General features: G+C 31.1%; 1 protein-coding gene across 2 annotated transcripts in view; it reads right to left on the reverse strand.

The window, feature by feature from the left end:
• LOC129965787 (protein still life, isoform SIF type 1-like) overlaps positions 1 to 17,480 on the reverse strand; it is a 284,431-nt gene that overhangs the window by 104,158 nt on the left and 162,793 nt on the right. For both annotated transcript variants that reach the window (XM_056079968.1, XM_056079967.1), the window contains exons 6-8: positions 16,426 to 17,256; positions 10,584 to 10,691; positions 8,732 to 8,886 (exon numbers count right to left, since the gene is read on the reverse strand). In XM_056079968.1, coding sequence (XP_055935943.1) covers positions 8,732 to 8,886; positions 10,584 to 10,691; positions 16,426 to 17,256 — 1,094 coding nt within the window. The remainder of the gene's footprint in view (positions 1 to 8,731; positions 8,887 to 10,583; positions 10,692 to 16,425; positions 17,257 to 17,480) is intronic.

Below are 17,480 nucleotides of genomic sequence, written 5' to 3' on the forward strand. Positions count from 1 at the left end.
AATACTGTTCAGCTTCTTAAGCACAGAAATTATAATTCTTTATAATTCTAGCAAACAAATGCATTTTTTTGGCGACATAATTTTTATATCCGAAACTTAGACGCTTTTCAGTGTATTCCTATTGAATCCAAGATTAATGTAATAAAAATGTTTGCTAAAGGGAAAATTAAATAAAACTTTATAGTAGCGCATGATTGCGGATATTTCGTTCGTTCGTTTCGTTTATGTTATTTTATAGTTTTGAAGCAACACTGACCTATTTTGGGATGGAATTCTTAAATTCTACCTGTTCCTTCCGGACACGTGAGCCAACACCTTTCTTTCTAAAATGTTGCACCATATATAAAAGGCAAAATGTTTGGGCCAGTTAGATAAAATGTGCACCGTACTTGTTTACACGACGGTTTTTTGTGAAATTTAGTTAAAAAAGAAACTTCTATCTTCAAAGCCGAGATCTTATTTTTAGGGAATCCATGGATCAATGACAGAGGATTAGAGGTCATATCTGTTTCCGAGCAAGAACTGGTTGTATTCTCGTATTACTCGTAGATATGCAGTTGAATGATCCGGACCTCGCGTCAGTATAAAAAGGAGCTATGGGTGTCCTAAAAGCCATTACAGGCGACGGTTTAACCCCTCTTGTGGAAGGCGTGTTTCATGATTGGCAACTGTTTATTCGACCCTAAACTGCTACTATATTTACCAGGATAGCAAGAACTAACCACCATACCGGAAACATCTCATCCTTATTTTTATGGTGCTCCCCGGGGGACGGAACTACTGGTAAAAATAATTTAGTTTAATTACTAAAATAAATAATACTTATTGAATTATAATATGTTCTGACCCCGTAAATAAATCACAGTGGCCAATCGATTTTACTTTGTTAATAATAAATTATATTTTTAATATGGAATAACTTAATCATAGAATCAAAAGTAAGAAAAAAACCTTAAAACAGTGCTTTAATATTAAATGCAATTACAGTAACTTTAAAAGATGAATTTCGAAAGTATTTAATACTTAATCATAAGTAAAATTTTAATTATTTAACAATTATCTTTCAGTGGGTAGTAACTTCATCTTCAGTTATACTGTTCCTCTGTATCTTTCTGTTTTACACTCTATGCTATTCCTTTGTTAAATTAATCTGATTATGAAACTAACAGAAAAATTATCATGAAAATTTATATGAATTATCGGAGAGACTTTTCGTACCTTTCTTTCGAAATTGATATCAAGTTAAGGTGGGGAAAGTTTATAAGACTATTTTTCACTAAACATTTGTGTCCATTAAAAACAAGGCATAGTTTTCATAACGGTCAGAAGTTCTAAGCACTCTTCGTGATTTTGCTATTTTGAATAAGCTAAGATGTTGTCGAAAAGACCAATCTAATGCAGCATTCTCAAAATTTTATACAGTATTAATAAGAGAAAGCTTGAAAATCATCTGGGATTAGCATGCAAATCGGAACCCTGGCACACAATTTTGAAATGAGAAACTGAAATTAAATAAAATTTCGAATAAATTAGGGATTCCAAAGTGGGTTTCTCTAAGAACAAATTCATAAAATGAATAATCTTTAAAGCTTAACTAACAGCTGAACTGATTAAAAAATTCAATATTCATTTTATATAGTATGATTGTTTTGAAGCTTCCATTTCAATTCCCAAATTTAATCTGGAATTTTATAGTAATAATAGTCTTTGCCATTTTTTATAAATTATCTTATTATACACGTTTATCTATGCATTCATAAGAATATAAAACCGCTGCCATTCAAGCACTATTACATATTTCCGACAAATGTAACAGAAATAGAGCATTGATTACTTTAAGTCCTAATAATTCTGGATGAGTTCAATTGAATTTCCATTTCGTATGTAAATAACATTAGAGCTACTTTGGAACAAACTTTGTAAATGTGAGCTATGATCAGATGACAGGGGAAGCACCTGATTCCGGAGTTTCCTCTACAAACGAAGATATTTGGCCCCGGTCGATTTAGAGTTCAGAAGACCATCTTACACTGTGATTCTTCGTTAGTATCAGATTTTGTACCTGGCTCCCTATTATCCTAAACCGAGATCTTAACACCATACCACGCGGTTTCATATTTTAAGAGCCGTTTTCGTCTTGATCACCTTCACATTTTGAAAGAATACGAATGATTTGAGAAAACATTTCCTAGAAATTAAAGGTAGACAATTATTTTATGTAAATAAGTCAATCGTATCCAATCAATTAAGAATTCTGGTACTGAAGCAATACAAATATTCCGGATATCTTTAAATGTATACCATTCTTTTATAATTTTTAGTAATTTTCTGAAATTTCCGAATGCGATTTGGGCTTATATAATACAAATTCAAACTTCCATACATTCGTTAAATCTTAATAGGAATTTTGGTTGAATTTATAAATATGGAAGATTATCATAGAGTAACCATAGATTTTCAGAGATGGATAAATAGATTTTTAACGTAGATTTTTTTAAGTAAGTGGAAGGCACGCGGACTATGACTGAAATATCAATTTTGGCTAAATAAATCAACTGATAAGTGGCCTTGTTTCCTTTTACGTAATCCGAGATTTGCAGGAATGTGGAAGTGTGGTACCGACACGAAACCCTTTGTTGCCAGGCGACACCAGGGCCAAACAAAAAGATCAACTTTGTCGTGCTTCCACGCATTACTAAACCCGACCCACATAGTACGGAAATAAAGGATGGGAATTTGTGTTTAGAGAAGCCTTATAATCGACATCTAAGAAAGGATGCTTTAATGGTGCTGCCATTAGTATTCCACAGGAAATAACCCCATCACAGAAACGCTTGAACGTGACTCGACTTGGGAAAGTACAAACACGAAGAAAATTTGCAATTATTAGAAGGAAATAAAGAGAAAAAATAATTTAATCTTTCAAAGATGCTTAAAAAGACAAAATTTGATGCAAAATCCTGCAAAGATCTTTTTTTATTTTTTTATTTTATCCAAGCTTGAATTTATTTTTATTGCGTCCAGCTCAGTAGCGAAGATTTTAATCATTTGTTCAAGAATGCTTCATTTCGTCTTTTGTATTATTTACATTATTTAAAAGGAGCAAAATAATAGCAATGGAGAAAACAATAAAACATTAATGTTTTTTGTTATTACATAGTCGTATTATAGTAGCATGTTTCAAAATTAATCTTATACCATTTCCTTTATAAATCAAGAATTCACAATACTAATGAACTAAAGAAATTTTTTTTTACTAATCTTCATTTTAGAAACGTATTTTATTATGAATTTTATCATGAATGAACGCAGATTTTCAACATTATTGTACTAACAGTTTTTGTAGCTCATTTGATTGTATTATCAATAATGGCAAGCGAATGTGTGCTTTTACAGAAAATAATTCGGATTAAATATAATAATCTTTATAAATTATGATGATACTTTCATTTCAAAAATCGATTAACATTTTTTTGACTAACATGTTTGAACTATTAAGAGAAAATATCAGATTATCTGCAAAATTATTTCCTTGAAAACTGCTATGAGTTAAAGGATTTGTCAAACTTCATCCCCGCATCCATTCCTCGAAATTTCTGTAGCCGCAAATTTAATTAATTATAATTAATTTTGATTAAACATCACGGGCCCTTTCTTTTTATAATCTGATCCAGTTCCAGTATACTAGATAAGCTCTCTTTTTCGTGGTCTTCAAAACACTGGTTTTTTATATCTTTTCTAAAACTTGCCATGATAGTTTCTACTGAAATATAGGTGCATAAAAAAAGAAATTCATCGAGATCAAATCTTAGTAGTTATTGTTTTGCTAGTACAAAAGTTTCGAGCAATTATTAAACTTCAATATATATTAAAATCCTTTTACCTGAACCTTACCCAATCAGAAAGCCGCCCTTCAACAACCTGGGCTGACCCAAATCTGTCACTGAAATCAAAGCGATTGATACTGATTCAATTCTCAGAAAGAAGACTTCCACCTGTTTCTAATAAGAAAAATATCTGTCTTTGCATTTCGTCAGAAACCTATCAAGTGCTTCACATTCATCAAAACTCAAGCTTCAACGCATTCGTTTCTCCATTCAATATGTAAGCGCACACGTTGAGTGAAACCTTTAGAAGCTATTTTTATTGATATTTTGTTTTACATCAAAGTGTTGTGGATAGATGCCAAGAAAATATGGTTAGCACTTTGTATTCTTTCCGGAAAAAGGTGCGGCAATTCATTATTTTAAAAAATGGCAAACCGGGTAGTTGAGTATCACTAAAAGAGAACACAAGTTAGATGGTTCCGCATTTAAATCTGTCGATCGGTCTGTGAGCGAGAGAGCTACAGCTGCTAACAGCACTAAATGCTTAGTTAAAAGCAAACATGCATTTTTAATTTACAGTAGTCTTAATTGCAGTGAAATCAGAAAGTTCTAGTACCAAAAAATGATATCAACAATTAATTTACAGATTTTTTTCTGTTTTAAAACTTAATATATCAAATCAGATATTTGACTAGAATTCAACATATCTTAAGAATGCGACTAGACACAATGGCAGGAAACTTTGAAAAGAGATGCCAAAGTAATATAAATCGATGAAAATAATATATCCATTCATGTATAAAATGGGGACATTTCTCATAATTATTCACTCTTATTTCAGAATGTATTCAATTTAAGCTTGTTGTAACGAAAATATATTCCAAGCACTTAAATATGTTTTAGCTGTTTGGAGAATAATATACCACTTCTTAGGTTGATTTTTTCATTAGATAAGATTAAAAATTAAAAGATTACATATGTATGCTTGAATTTCAGTAAAAAGTTTTTTTTTCGTATATCGCCACATTTTATCAAAATATCGTATTTATATATGAAGACAATTGTTTACGGAACGGATTTATCTCATTAACTTAAATAGAGTTTCACTCAAATTCACAAATGATTTCCAACTAAAAAGGGAGTGATGTTTTCAATTATTGGATAATTACAATATCAAGATCCTAGTCAATATTTTTGCTCATATCCTTCAAATATTTTAATTCCAATAAGTTTCATTAAATAGAAACAAAAGTGCTTCAGCTATAAATATGAAGCTTTCAAGAAGTTATAAGAGATTATTCAAAGAATGCCAAAAGGTTATAACTGCTAAACTTTTAGCAGGAGTACCAACAGTTATAATGGAAGTTTCAAGCAGGTATATTCAAACAACATGTTTCTTTAAATCAAATGAAACATATATTTTCTACAGAAATATACGAAATTTTAAGATGTATTCACATCCTCTCTGCTCTTTTTTTGCTCGGAAATAATCTGGAAACTGTGAATGTTTTTCTAAATTTATCAACAATGGAGTACTTAAGGCAGGAATATTCTTCATAAATGCAATAATTTACCAAATGATTCACATAAAATTTATTTATTTTCAATAGAAGTTATATTTCGATAATAATGACATATTGCAATTTATACTGAGTCATTATTGAAACTGCACTAAAAAAACACAGAGAACAATAGGTATATATCAATAATAAGGCAATAAATATTCAATATCTCCAATTATTGGAACTGAAAACAAATTGCATAATTTTTTAGCATTTATTATTAAAAATATCTTGAAAGAAAGATAGTCTGTCAAGATACGAATTCAAACGTTTTGAGTGATTCAGCTTTTTGATTTAAATTCATCGCAGCAGATATTCAGGGTATATCATTTTTCTCCTAAAATTAGAGCAACACTTTATTTTGTCTTGCAATGCAAGCTTATAAGCAAGGCTTTCAGTCGTCCTCATGGAGAGAAGAGACTTGTGTCGCGGTTCGTCGAACGGACATCGATTCTAGGCTCCCACGGCGGCGCATATACTGCGCCGGGAAAAGGTCAGAGGGCATAACATCACTCCCTCCACTCCCCATAATATACTCTCGGTTACGTGCGGAAACCGAAAATAGAATACACTTGTCCCGGTAAGAATGGATAGTTTCTTTTTGCTATTTTTTCCCGTGAGCCGTGCTTTTCCGCGGGATGCTTGGATGAAGCAGGAATTACTAGATAGGCTAGAGGAAATTATTAATGTTGCAGCCTAATTTTCCAATTGCTTTAACTCAAGATTTCCCACAATTACTTTTTCATAAAAAAATATATAGGGTAATTATTCAACACATTGCATTTCACAAATCTTTATGGAATAATTCTTTGGGGCCTTCAATGGAAAAATGTTTTAGGTCTTAATTCTTAGATCTGCAAGAAATAATTTGAGATGCATTGTGAAATTTTGTAAATTAATAACAGATTTCTCAGCCATTTTACAAATTTAAATGATGTTTTGCATCAGCATCAAATATTCCTTAATTCATATTACATGCATGGTCTTTCTCTCTCTCTCTCATTCAGCGTCTTGCTTTTTGCTTTTTTAAACACTTACGTTAAACATGGCTTGTTTTCTGTTTGTAAAACTGGAATTTTGTAATAAATTTTTTATTATCTTTTTAATGCCAGATATTTGAAATTTTGTATGTCTTTGAGTTTTCTATGACAATACACTGTTTCTACCTTTTAAAACTTAATTAACAATTAATCAATTAACTTAATTAATTGATTAATTGGAAACGCATGAAATTGATCTTAACTTAAAGCGCCTGATGCCATATGCTGAGAACTTGTAAAAAATTAAGATTCCGTAATTTTTATTATAATTGTTAATTAAAAACCAATAAATTAAAACAAATTCAAATAGAATTATTTACCTTTTAGAACATTTATACAAATGTATCTAAAAAAATCTGTTTTCAGATTTTATGAACTATTTTATTTTTTTTCTTTCACATTAATGTAAAAATCTGCATATACTTCTTATATGTATTGCATGGAAAATTATTTTGGTAGGAGATCATGTTTTATAAGATATCTCCCATTTTACATGCAATCTTTACTGATAGAAGGGTTTCAAAGAACTTGAAAATGGGATCATTCTCAACTGTTAATATATAGGTAAGAATCCTTGTGAACTAAAGGAATTAAAATTCAAAGCGTAAAGAGAAATGTCATTTTATAAACGAGTCTTAATATTCTAATTATCAAGGGCAAATATTCAAATTAAAGCTCTGAATTTTCAAATTAAATAAAATCGCCTATTTAAATTGTTATTAAATCATTGTAATTTGATTTTCTTTATGAAAGATTTCTAGCCGTGAAGAATGAAGTTTCCCACTTTCCGATGTCTTTGGAATGTTAAAATTTTTTTTAATGTCTAATCACTTGAAGAGTCATATATCATCAATAATCATAAGATACCGGGAATGCTATTGCACGTTGGAAATAGTGTACCATACTTTAAGCCCTATTCACTAGCATTTGATAGAAACCTGCTGTTATTTATAAGGGCAGTTATAGAATTGTGCTTTTTATGTAAAAAGTAAAATTTTTGAAGAGATATGTTCTTTATTTACAAACTTTGATAATTTGCATTATATTCCAGTTAAGTGCTGAATGTGGTTAGGTGCATAGTGTTTGCATGTACGAACATAATCTGTAAAGATTACATCTTAATCTGTCATCTCTTACACTTTGAATCACCACTCCGTTTTGTACTATAGAGGTGTATGGCAAAGAAGAAATATAATTTCAGTTAGAGAGTCCTGTAAAGTGTTAAACGTTAGATTGATAACATTAATTCGGTCTTCGATGTCTTTTATGGAATCTGAGAAAGAGAAATCCAAATATAAGGTTCGATACACCTCATATTTTCTGAAAAAGGTTCTCTTCAGAACAGTAAATAAACAGCGACAAACAATGAAAAAATGAAAGAAATTTATTGTCTGGCCTATCAATTTCCTGTAGTTAATAATAAAATTTGAACTATCTAGTAAAACAAAGAAGAAGATAAAACAGCTGCAGACGGACAGTTGAGACCAACAACAAGACCAAAAAATTCCAAAATAAGTTAGGCAACAGCAACAGCTTTCAACCCTACTATTGTTGAAACCTTGTTCAAAGGCCTCAAAAACGCATAGAAAAGATGTGGAATTTTATCTCTTCATCGCATTTAGAACCAGGTTGAAAGTTGACTAACATTAATACAGATAAAATTATAATCCAAAATAGAGAAAGGTATGATCCAAGGTACAGGACCCTCTGGTACCAAGGATCACTTTGCATTAAATTATGATTTATATTCTTTATAGATTAGCATTTCTTATCATGCTACTCTTAGGTATTGGAAACTGAAGTTTATAGATGCTATTTAATTCAGGATGGCCGTAAATAAAAATGCAAATTGTTTGTTTTTGTCCCAAGAAAAAAAAATTGATCCAAGTTACAACAATCTTCTCTATACATCTGAACTCCATAAAAGATAAATATTTCTCTTTCAAATTATAACGCAACTTTCAATGCGTAATATGTCAAATATTTTATTTCTGCATAACTAGAATTTGAGAACTCCCTTAAAAAGCCAATCTCAGAAATATTTCAAGAATTAAACTAAAGAAGCTGCAGAGTAGTAAATCTTCATGTATGTAGACTTCAATGAAATATGTACTAAAGAAACTGAAGGGAAGAGAATTTATTGCACACCAGCATTGTAGATTACGGTATAGCTCTCTTTGAATAGTTACAGCTATAACTAATGTAATTTCTCGAAGAGCTTTTTACTGTGAATTCCAAAGAAAGATACTGCAAAGAGTATCATTTTCATAGATTGAAGAGAACATGATTCGAGTTCACTCACCTCAGAGGAAGTCAGGTAGATGCGTGAATCGGTGCTCTCGACGGAAGCTCTGGGCAGAAGGGGAGTGTTGTCTCCCCTGGCGGCAAGGTGGGGTGGCTGGCGGGTAGATCCAGGTAAGGGGAGTGTGCTTGACTTTGGACCGCTCGTCGTGGACCCTGAAATGAATGAACGTGCATAGACTTCAACTTTAGTTTGCATCTAGATTCGAATCATCAGTCTGATAATCACAAACTGTTTGGGAATCCCAAAGCTGAATTCTCATAGCTTTTCCAATCTACGATATATATCTTAAAATAATATAACTTTACAATCTTATATGCCTTTAAAGTATGGCTGCATTAATGTAATTGTTGAACACAACTGAATACAAAACTGCTACTTTCACACGTCATTTTCATAACTGAGTACACAAATTCTACTATCAAGCAGTTTTGTATACAAGTTCCACTGTTACACATGTATATTACGTAAGTCAATATGCAACGTCCAATCTTGTAATTACAGCTATCATGCATGCTTTTCAAGCAAATATGATTACTGTTTCTTATATATGCTCCCTAAAGAATTGCTTACAATGTGTTAGAGAATCTATCCTATGATTAACATTTCATAAATATAATTTGATAAGTTACTCATACTTTAAGAATTTTGTTATAATGCCTACACGTGTTTCCCAAGAGAGACTATTTTGAAAGGGAGTTTGCAAATGAAAAATGGTTTTTGACATTATGTCTATTAGTTTAATCTATACAATTATTCGTAATCTAAATAATTCTTAATCTACAATTATTCATAAATTTCAAACAACTTTTGTTTCAAATCATATGTTTCATCACTTTTCTAGATAGAGAACTTTGATTCTAAAATCAATTTAACATTTTTGTAGGAAATAGAATGGCCATTGTAAGAGATACTATATGTCAGTTGAATGTTATAGAAAGAAGGAAAATTGGCAGAAATCAGTATTAAAAGAAATGTTATGAAGTTATACTCATGACAGAGAGATGCTAATAAGTAGTATGTAAAAATAAAAAAATTAATGAACAGAGGGGTTTTTTTTTATACCTGGCAAAATAAATAAATGTATAATCCGAGACATTAGCAATTTCAATCAAACACTTTTTGTGGTATACTGCAAAATTGGTTAAAATTATCGCAAACTAGTTGTTTTTAATCTTGAATCTAAGATATTTAATTGAAATCGGGAATGATTTTCACCACATTGTACGATATTGAAACTATGCAACTTATTTTATACAAAAGAAAACTAATAAAAAATGAAATGAAGCTTTACGAGTTTCAATAGCTACGAATTTTTTGTGAGGTCAGCTTTGCAATATATTTATAAGCCATTCGTATTTCTTATATCTTGCATTATTGATTATAAATGACTTTTTCGAAATAATATCGCGTATTCTAACTCTTAAAGTATTAGAGAAATTGTTTTAAAATATCTGATGCTCTACTGCTACCAATTTGCGACTAAAGATGAAGAAATAGCTTTTATGATTAGTTTTGTGTAGTTTTCGATTCAATGGATTAAATTATGCAATGGATTAAAATATTACAATCTTACTGTTAATTCGCAAGTTAATTTTCGAAATTAGTGTCAAATAATCACAACTCATTTCTGTAATTAAAAGCACTTAAATGAGTTTTTTTGCATTTTGTTTTTTAATCTTAGGACTCGTTTTTATTTCCTCATCTTCCTGCAATTATTTTCCTTTCAATAAAGCATGCACTCTCTTGGGGAGAAAAATTACTCTTTTCCTTCCTCGCTTAACAAGTAATATGCAATCATCTTTCGTGCGGATGCAATGCGACAAGTGGTGGAAACAGAAGAGACTCTCACTTGCGTTGGCGAAGGCTCGACTTCCCTCTGGCTCATCGTGTGCCTGCAGGGCTTGCTCTTCCTTGCGGACCTCTTCAAGTTCCACGTGCACTTCTCGCATTAAAGCAACTGGAACACACATGGAAGAGAAAATTAGAAAGATAAGAAAACAAAAGAAATTTTGCATGAATCATATTATACAAATGCGACAAATATTAGATGATTCCAAAGAGTTACATACATACTTTATTATAAGTTAATCTTTTTAACGAAGCTAGTGATTTAAATAAATGAAACTTTATTCAAGCTATGCCATTTTTCTCAAATTTATTGAAATAACAACTGTGAGTTCACAGTTAATGATAGAAACAGAAATGCTTTTCAGGATTGCAGGTCTTCAACGACAGATTTATTATCTAAATTCTGAACGTGGAAATTACATTAATGAATGCTTTCTGCGATATTATTATAATTAAGTAATTTATCACTACGACTAACATAAGAAAGTGAAAAAAAAATCTGAAAAATTCATAATATTTACATTTGAAACTATAAAAGAAATTATCAAGAAATATTTCAATGAAATAAATTTTAGTAATATAGATCAAAATTAGCTTATTGGTGGCAATTTATTATTATAGGCAGCATGTATGTTTAATAAGTTATTAAATTAATTGTACAAATGTTTAGGGAGTAAATTTCAAACGGTCTACAGCCTTATCGCAATATAAAATGCAAAGAATTTGATTTCAACAGTTATTCGTCACGGAACATTGTTATGGTTTTGAGTACGGCCCGATTAGGAAATATCCGTATATTCTTGCATCATCTTCTGTAAAATAAGTATTACCTGAAGTAATGCTTGAAAATATTGATTTTTTTGGTGGAGTGAAGGGTTTGATGTCATTATAATAATACAAAAGATGGGTAAGGATGGTCAGCAAAAATAAAAGGATATTACCGCAACTTATATAATGTCTGTAATACTCTATTTACAAAACTGGTGTCGTCATCTTCAGAAAACTAGTGTCAATGGAAATGGCTCTAGAGGATAGGTTTGTTTAGATTGACATGCTGATTAACTGGGCTAATTAATATAAATTAATTACTATCTTTGAAAATTTCCCATTACGCTTTAATCTATTTTTCACTTAACCGATTGTTTGCCGGCGCCCTGGCTAAGGCGTAGCGCGTCTTCTCCGTGATCTAGACGTTCCGGGTTCGAGTCCTGGTTCGGGCATGGTTGTTCTCTTCCTTGTGTTCTCTCTGTGAAGTGCGTGAATGAGCCCCCCCCCCCCGTAAAAAGGGGTTGTGCAAGCGAGTGTGTGTGTGCTACTTCAGTTGAGCTAGAAGTCAGACTTCTGTCCTCGGGTGCTCAGGGGTCTTCACCCTCAGAAGCTACTGAGCAAAAATTTGGCTTAAAATAGTCACAGGACAAAAAAAAACCCGATTGTGGCTAATCTTGAAAATAGCCACCAAAAAATCATTCTAATTATTTGATAAAAATTTCAAGAGTTATAAAGTTTTAAAAAATGGTGAGTCCAATATTAAATGAATCGAAAAATTTTGGAGATATCCCAGAAATTATAATATATTTCTAAAAAAATTTTTATTCATTTAAAATTATTTAAACATAATTTTGTTGAACAAATGTCTGAAATAAATGTTTAAATTTAAAAAAATAATATTTTTTACAACTTTTTAAACACGCTATGATAAGAAAGTGAATTGTAACATAGTAAAATATTTATATGACAGCAAAGCTGGGATAATAAAATATCGTAATCTTCAATATTACTTGCATATCTGCAATACTTTTTGAAATATTGCGAAAAAAAAAACACCTGTAAAATTCTCACTATCGATTGGAAACGAATTGGCACCCCTACTTGTTGAAGGACCGCATATTATTTCTAATTAGTTCTATCGATCTACTCGCCTTGATATATGAGTTTTAGTTACTGTATGAAGTTGCCGTTGGATATTTTTCAGATAAAATCATTTTCTTTTATAAAGAAGGATTTCCTTGCTTATCAAAAATAAATATATTTAATCAGTTGTTATAAAAGTAGTAGAATGTTAAGAAGAATTTTTTTATTAGAAGAAAAAAATGCTTGTGTTGCTAATCGCAATTTTTAACGAATCATTTATACATTGTCTAAGATATAATAATCAATGAATAGATGTGTAAGTAAAGCGTATTTATGAATTCTTAAGCAAAATTTAAGCATCAATCATACAGTTTCAATATTTTAGAGTTTGTTAAGATATAAGGATTTCAAAAAAGGGCGATACATGACTCTATATTTTTCCTGAAATATGTAAATTAAGATTGTGTAGTTCAGAGAAAATAAATCATTGAATCTAAGTTAAACAATGATCAAACAATTGCCACAAAGTGTCTTCACCTTTTCTGTAGCAACAACAAATTATTTTAATCATATTGATTTTTTTCTAAGAATCAGCCTTTATTCCTGTAATTTAAAATTCTAAATTTTGTTTTAGTATATTGATCTAAAATTTATTGTATCTAGTGATTAAAATATTTTGAAATCCTTTTTGAAACCAAAGTGTAATATCTTTGTTATAAATAGCTTAATGAATTTCCTATCTGATTAATAATCGCTTCGACATGAAAATAAAATTTCTTCCTTTATATAAAGTGTGGCAAATTCATTTGCTTAAAATGCTATTAGGAGAATTATTTTTTTTCACCATTTGGAATAACATTTCTTTTGAAAATTACTGAGGCGAATGCAGAATGCATTTCATTCACAATAAAAATTTGTGGGTGGTGCTGAAACATTTAGATTCAGTTCAACCATGCGGATGGATTCGAAAATATTTCGCAAGATAATGAAATGCTTAAATTTCCAATAAAAAAATCTATTATTAATTGTATTTGGAACTGATTTTTCATGCTAAAGAACATTCTGAGTCAGGTTTAGTTAATTTTTGGAATTTCAATGAAATAAAGGGAAAGAAACGCACTTTTTGTTTTTAATAATCTGAGATTTAATATATGGTCCTTAGTGGGTTGGTTCTTTTCAGGCGGAGTTTAAAGGAAATAAAATTCATTATAACTCAAAAACTGATGGGATTTGCGGAACCAAAATTGACTCACATATATAGAAAGACAAACCGGGTCGAATTATTCAGAAATCTCGCTTTCGATAATTGCAAAATTCTGTGATGGTAATTGATTAAATGTGTTAATTTATTTAATCAGTGTTTCTATCTAAATAAACTTGTAGTCTTAGTTAATATAGTTACTATAAAAGCATTATTAACTAAGCATTAGCTCTCCTAGTTAATATAAAAGCATCAATTTCGTGAAAATGCAATATAAATAACAAAGTTAAAAACGTGTTTCATTATTTTCGTTGACCATTGTACCAAAAAAAAAAAAAAAATAGTTACGCAAAACAGTATGAGGATGTAATCCGCATACCACAGTATCGAGAGTACTCTTCTGAATGTAAGTAAGTTAAGAATGGAATGTTAATAAGTTTGGAGATCATTCACCAAATCAATAACAAATCATTACACTAGGGTCAGTTTGATCTAGAATTTAATTATTGATTCAACTGAGACTTATTCTTGAACAAAATATTATCTCCAGTCATTTGGAATCCTTTCATGCCTCTCACAAACATATTTATTAAGGCACTTTATGGAAATTGAATCAGTAAGAAGTTAAAAAAAGGGAAGTCTGTAAACAATTTAATTAAATATAGTCATTCCTAAATATTTGTATGCTAAGTTGCAGATCATTCCGTAGTGAATCATTCCGTTTTGAAAAATCAAAAGCGAATTTATCCATAATACTCCTATCGTAGTGTTTGTGCTTGTAAAAAAAAATGTCATTCTAAGTTGTTGTGATCATTTGACGTTCAATTGCAAAAATGTTCCTATAAGCTTTATCTTGAAGTTTCCATTTCAGACTCGGTAACTTTTTAGGGATTGACTTTTTTGCTTTTAAAGAAATATTTTATTTTTAGAGATTTGGCTGCATTTTTCGGGTATTGGTACACTATAAGAGATTTTGTTACCTCATTGCATCCCATTGGGTTTTATTTATTCATTAATCTAATTCTGATTATTTTTTTCTTCTGGAATCTTTGACGTGAAAATAAAGATTAGATACAAAGTGAATTATTTTTAAGTTTAACGTGTTCCCTTCATAAAAGGAAAGCATCTGATTCGCATATTTACTTTCGTTACTTCATTACTGCATACATACATTTCTATTGTAAAATGATTTTATATTATATGTGACCCCTTCATATACTATCTGGTATATTTGTTTCTGAGCATTAAAAGAAGTAATAAGTGATCACTTAATGGATATTTTCCAGAGTTGAAATTAGGAATATTGCTGATATGATATGGCTGCGATTATTAGGTGTAAACACTGCTTTTTCTTTATTAATGAAAAAACAATTTAAACATGTCCAAAAATGTCGATTTCAATACAGTATTAAATATTTATTTTTCTTGTAAACTAAACCGTGATAAAATATTTATCTGTATTTATACAGGAGGATTCTGAATACTCTAACATTAAATCGAGCTAACCCAAACAAATAATTTTAACTTAGGCAGATCAGGCGAAAATTCAGTCACCCACTTCAATAATGCAAGAAGAATGAAAAATAAATGAATAAAAATATCATGCACAAAGAAAGGTTAACAAAAATGTATGAATCATGTGACTGCAGGCTTTAGAAACATATGTTCTTGATAGCAGTGACATTCATTTGTAAAATAACCAGTTTAATCTATCCTTTGGAATAAACACACAAATAGTTTATGGCATTTATTAAGAAATCTTTCACAAATTCAGCATTTTATTTCAATTCTGCGTAACTAAACTCTGCGTATACTAAACTCTTAAATTCGTATTTGTCATTTTGAAACTGCAGTACAACTCTATCCTACATGGTTCGCTTAATGTAGGTGACTGCGCTTAAAATTCTATTTTTACATAAAATAGCGAACATATTTTTATTTAATATTCATAATTTCTTAATAGTCTTTATTATATAAAATGGTTTGAATTTTGTTTCTGAGCTCATTTTTTGGAAAGTTGCATTGCATATTCAAAATTAATGTTTAAATACTATATTTACGTCTTTAAATACTATTTTCTTGAATTATAAATTTTAGTAAAATCTTCTTGCAAGAAACCTTATAAATTCAAATCCAGTGCATATGTTTTATGTTAAAATTTTGTCTAATAAATACGCAATAAATTCTGTAATTCTCAAACTACAAAATAAGCAATGATTTCATTTAAAAAGTTTTTTTTCTAAAAGAAAGGTATGAAAAGTTGTTTTAACGCTTCATAATATGAAAACAGTTGAATATTTCATTTATTTACCAGTCAACTCGTAATATTTAAAGAACGGGTAGAAACGTGGCCTATTTCTTAATTCAGGAAATAAGTAATATATTTTTTTAAGTTATCCGCAAGATTCTGAACAAATCATTTCATTAACTTCTGAATAGAAGTTTTTTTTTGCTACATACCACCTTTTAGCAAAAAGTATTTTTTTTATTATTATTATTTCTCAAACTATTTTTTATTGATATATTTCTGTTTCATACGTTTTTCTTTTCAATCTATTTTATGCAAAAAATTTTTAAAAAAAAAGAATTTTATAAGATTTTTTAACAATTTCATCCGAAATGTAGTCACGTACCTTAAGCCAAACAACGCCATATATCTCAGATATTTGACATTTCACCTATACACTTTTATATGCAATTAATTTGTTTTTGATACGCCTTACTTATTCACCTTAAAAATCCATCGAAATGTTTTAAAGTAAACCTTCTAACAGCAAAATGTTATACTTACCCACATTTTCCATACTCTGAGTCAGTAAGGCTTCGAAGGTATGAAGACTGTAACTCTCGGCATCGAGTCCGCGGGCCAGCGCGTTCCTCAGGTGCATTTCATATTCCATGAGCAATTTGCTGGTGGGAGAGTTGGCTGCCGAGGGTACTGCACCCTTCTTGAAGCTCGCCGCTTTGCCCTCAGCGCGCTTCTTCTCCTTCGGTTTCGCCTCCCTATCTTCTTCTCGTTCTTCATCATCATCTGAGCTGAGAAAGGGCACATCACTGTTGTCGTTGCTTGTGCTTGGGGTTGTCGCGTAGCACAGGTTGTCATATAGCAGGTTGTCCGAGGGAGGAGAGCGTTCCCTGTCCGGCACATCCAGCTTCTTGGCACCTGTTGATTTCTTTTTAGTGCTGGACTTGCCCTGCTTGGCAGAGGCTTGTTTCGAGCTCTTGGAGATTCCGGTAGAGGCCCCAGTGGATTCCTTAGAAGTTGTCTTATTGCCACTTGGAGCACCCCTTGAGCTTTTCCGTTTAGGGGGTGGTTCAGGTTTTGGTGGAGGCTTTGGTGGAGTTTTGAGCTTATCTTCTGTGGCTGAACTAGTGGCGGAAAGGGGTTTTTTGGGTATCGTTTCGACGCCTGACGTCATTGTACCAGCTGCAGAGGTGTTGACATTATCCGTGCTTTTACTTTTTATGCTGCCCTCGCGTATGTCCTGGCTGGATGCCTTGCGGAGGATGGCACCCATTCCCATGCCATAGTCAACGCTCTTTGCATCCTCGCCAGCACCCATGGATGCCTGGGCGAACTTGGCGCGGGCCAACTCGGTGCGAGAGATGGTCTCTCGCTGTCCTGCAAAATAATATTTTATAGAATTATATAGATTTTGTATTAGTAGTATTTTTTTAGTATTGTCCGGTTAGAGAAATCGGCTTCTGATACTTTTTCTTTTCACTACAAAACATTCTTTATTCACTCAGTATTCTTTTCGATGTAAATATTACTCTAGCATAAGAACAAAAGTTTACTATTTATTAGTTTTTCTTATTAATATGCGAGTCCTTAGATTAATTTGT

This window comes from Argiope bruennichi, chromosome 4, assembly GCF_947563725.1.
Source record: "Argiope bruennichi chromosome 4, qqArgBrue1.1, whole genome shotgun sequence".
Taxonomy (NCBI): Eukaryota; Metazoa; Arthropoda; class Arachnida; order Araneae; family Araneidae; genus Argiope; species Argiope bruennichi.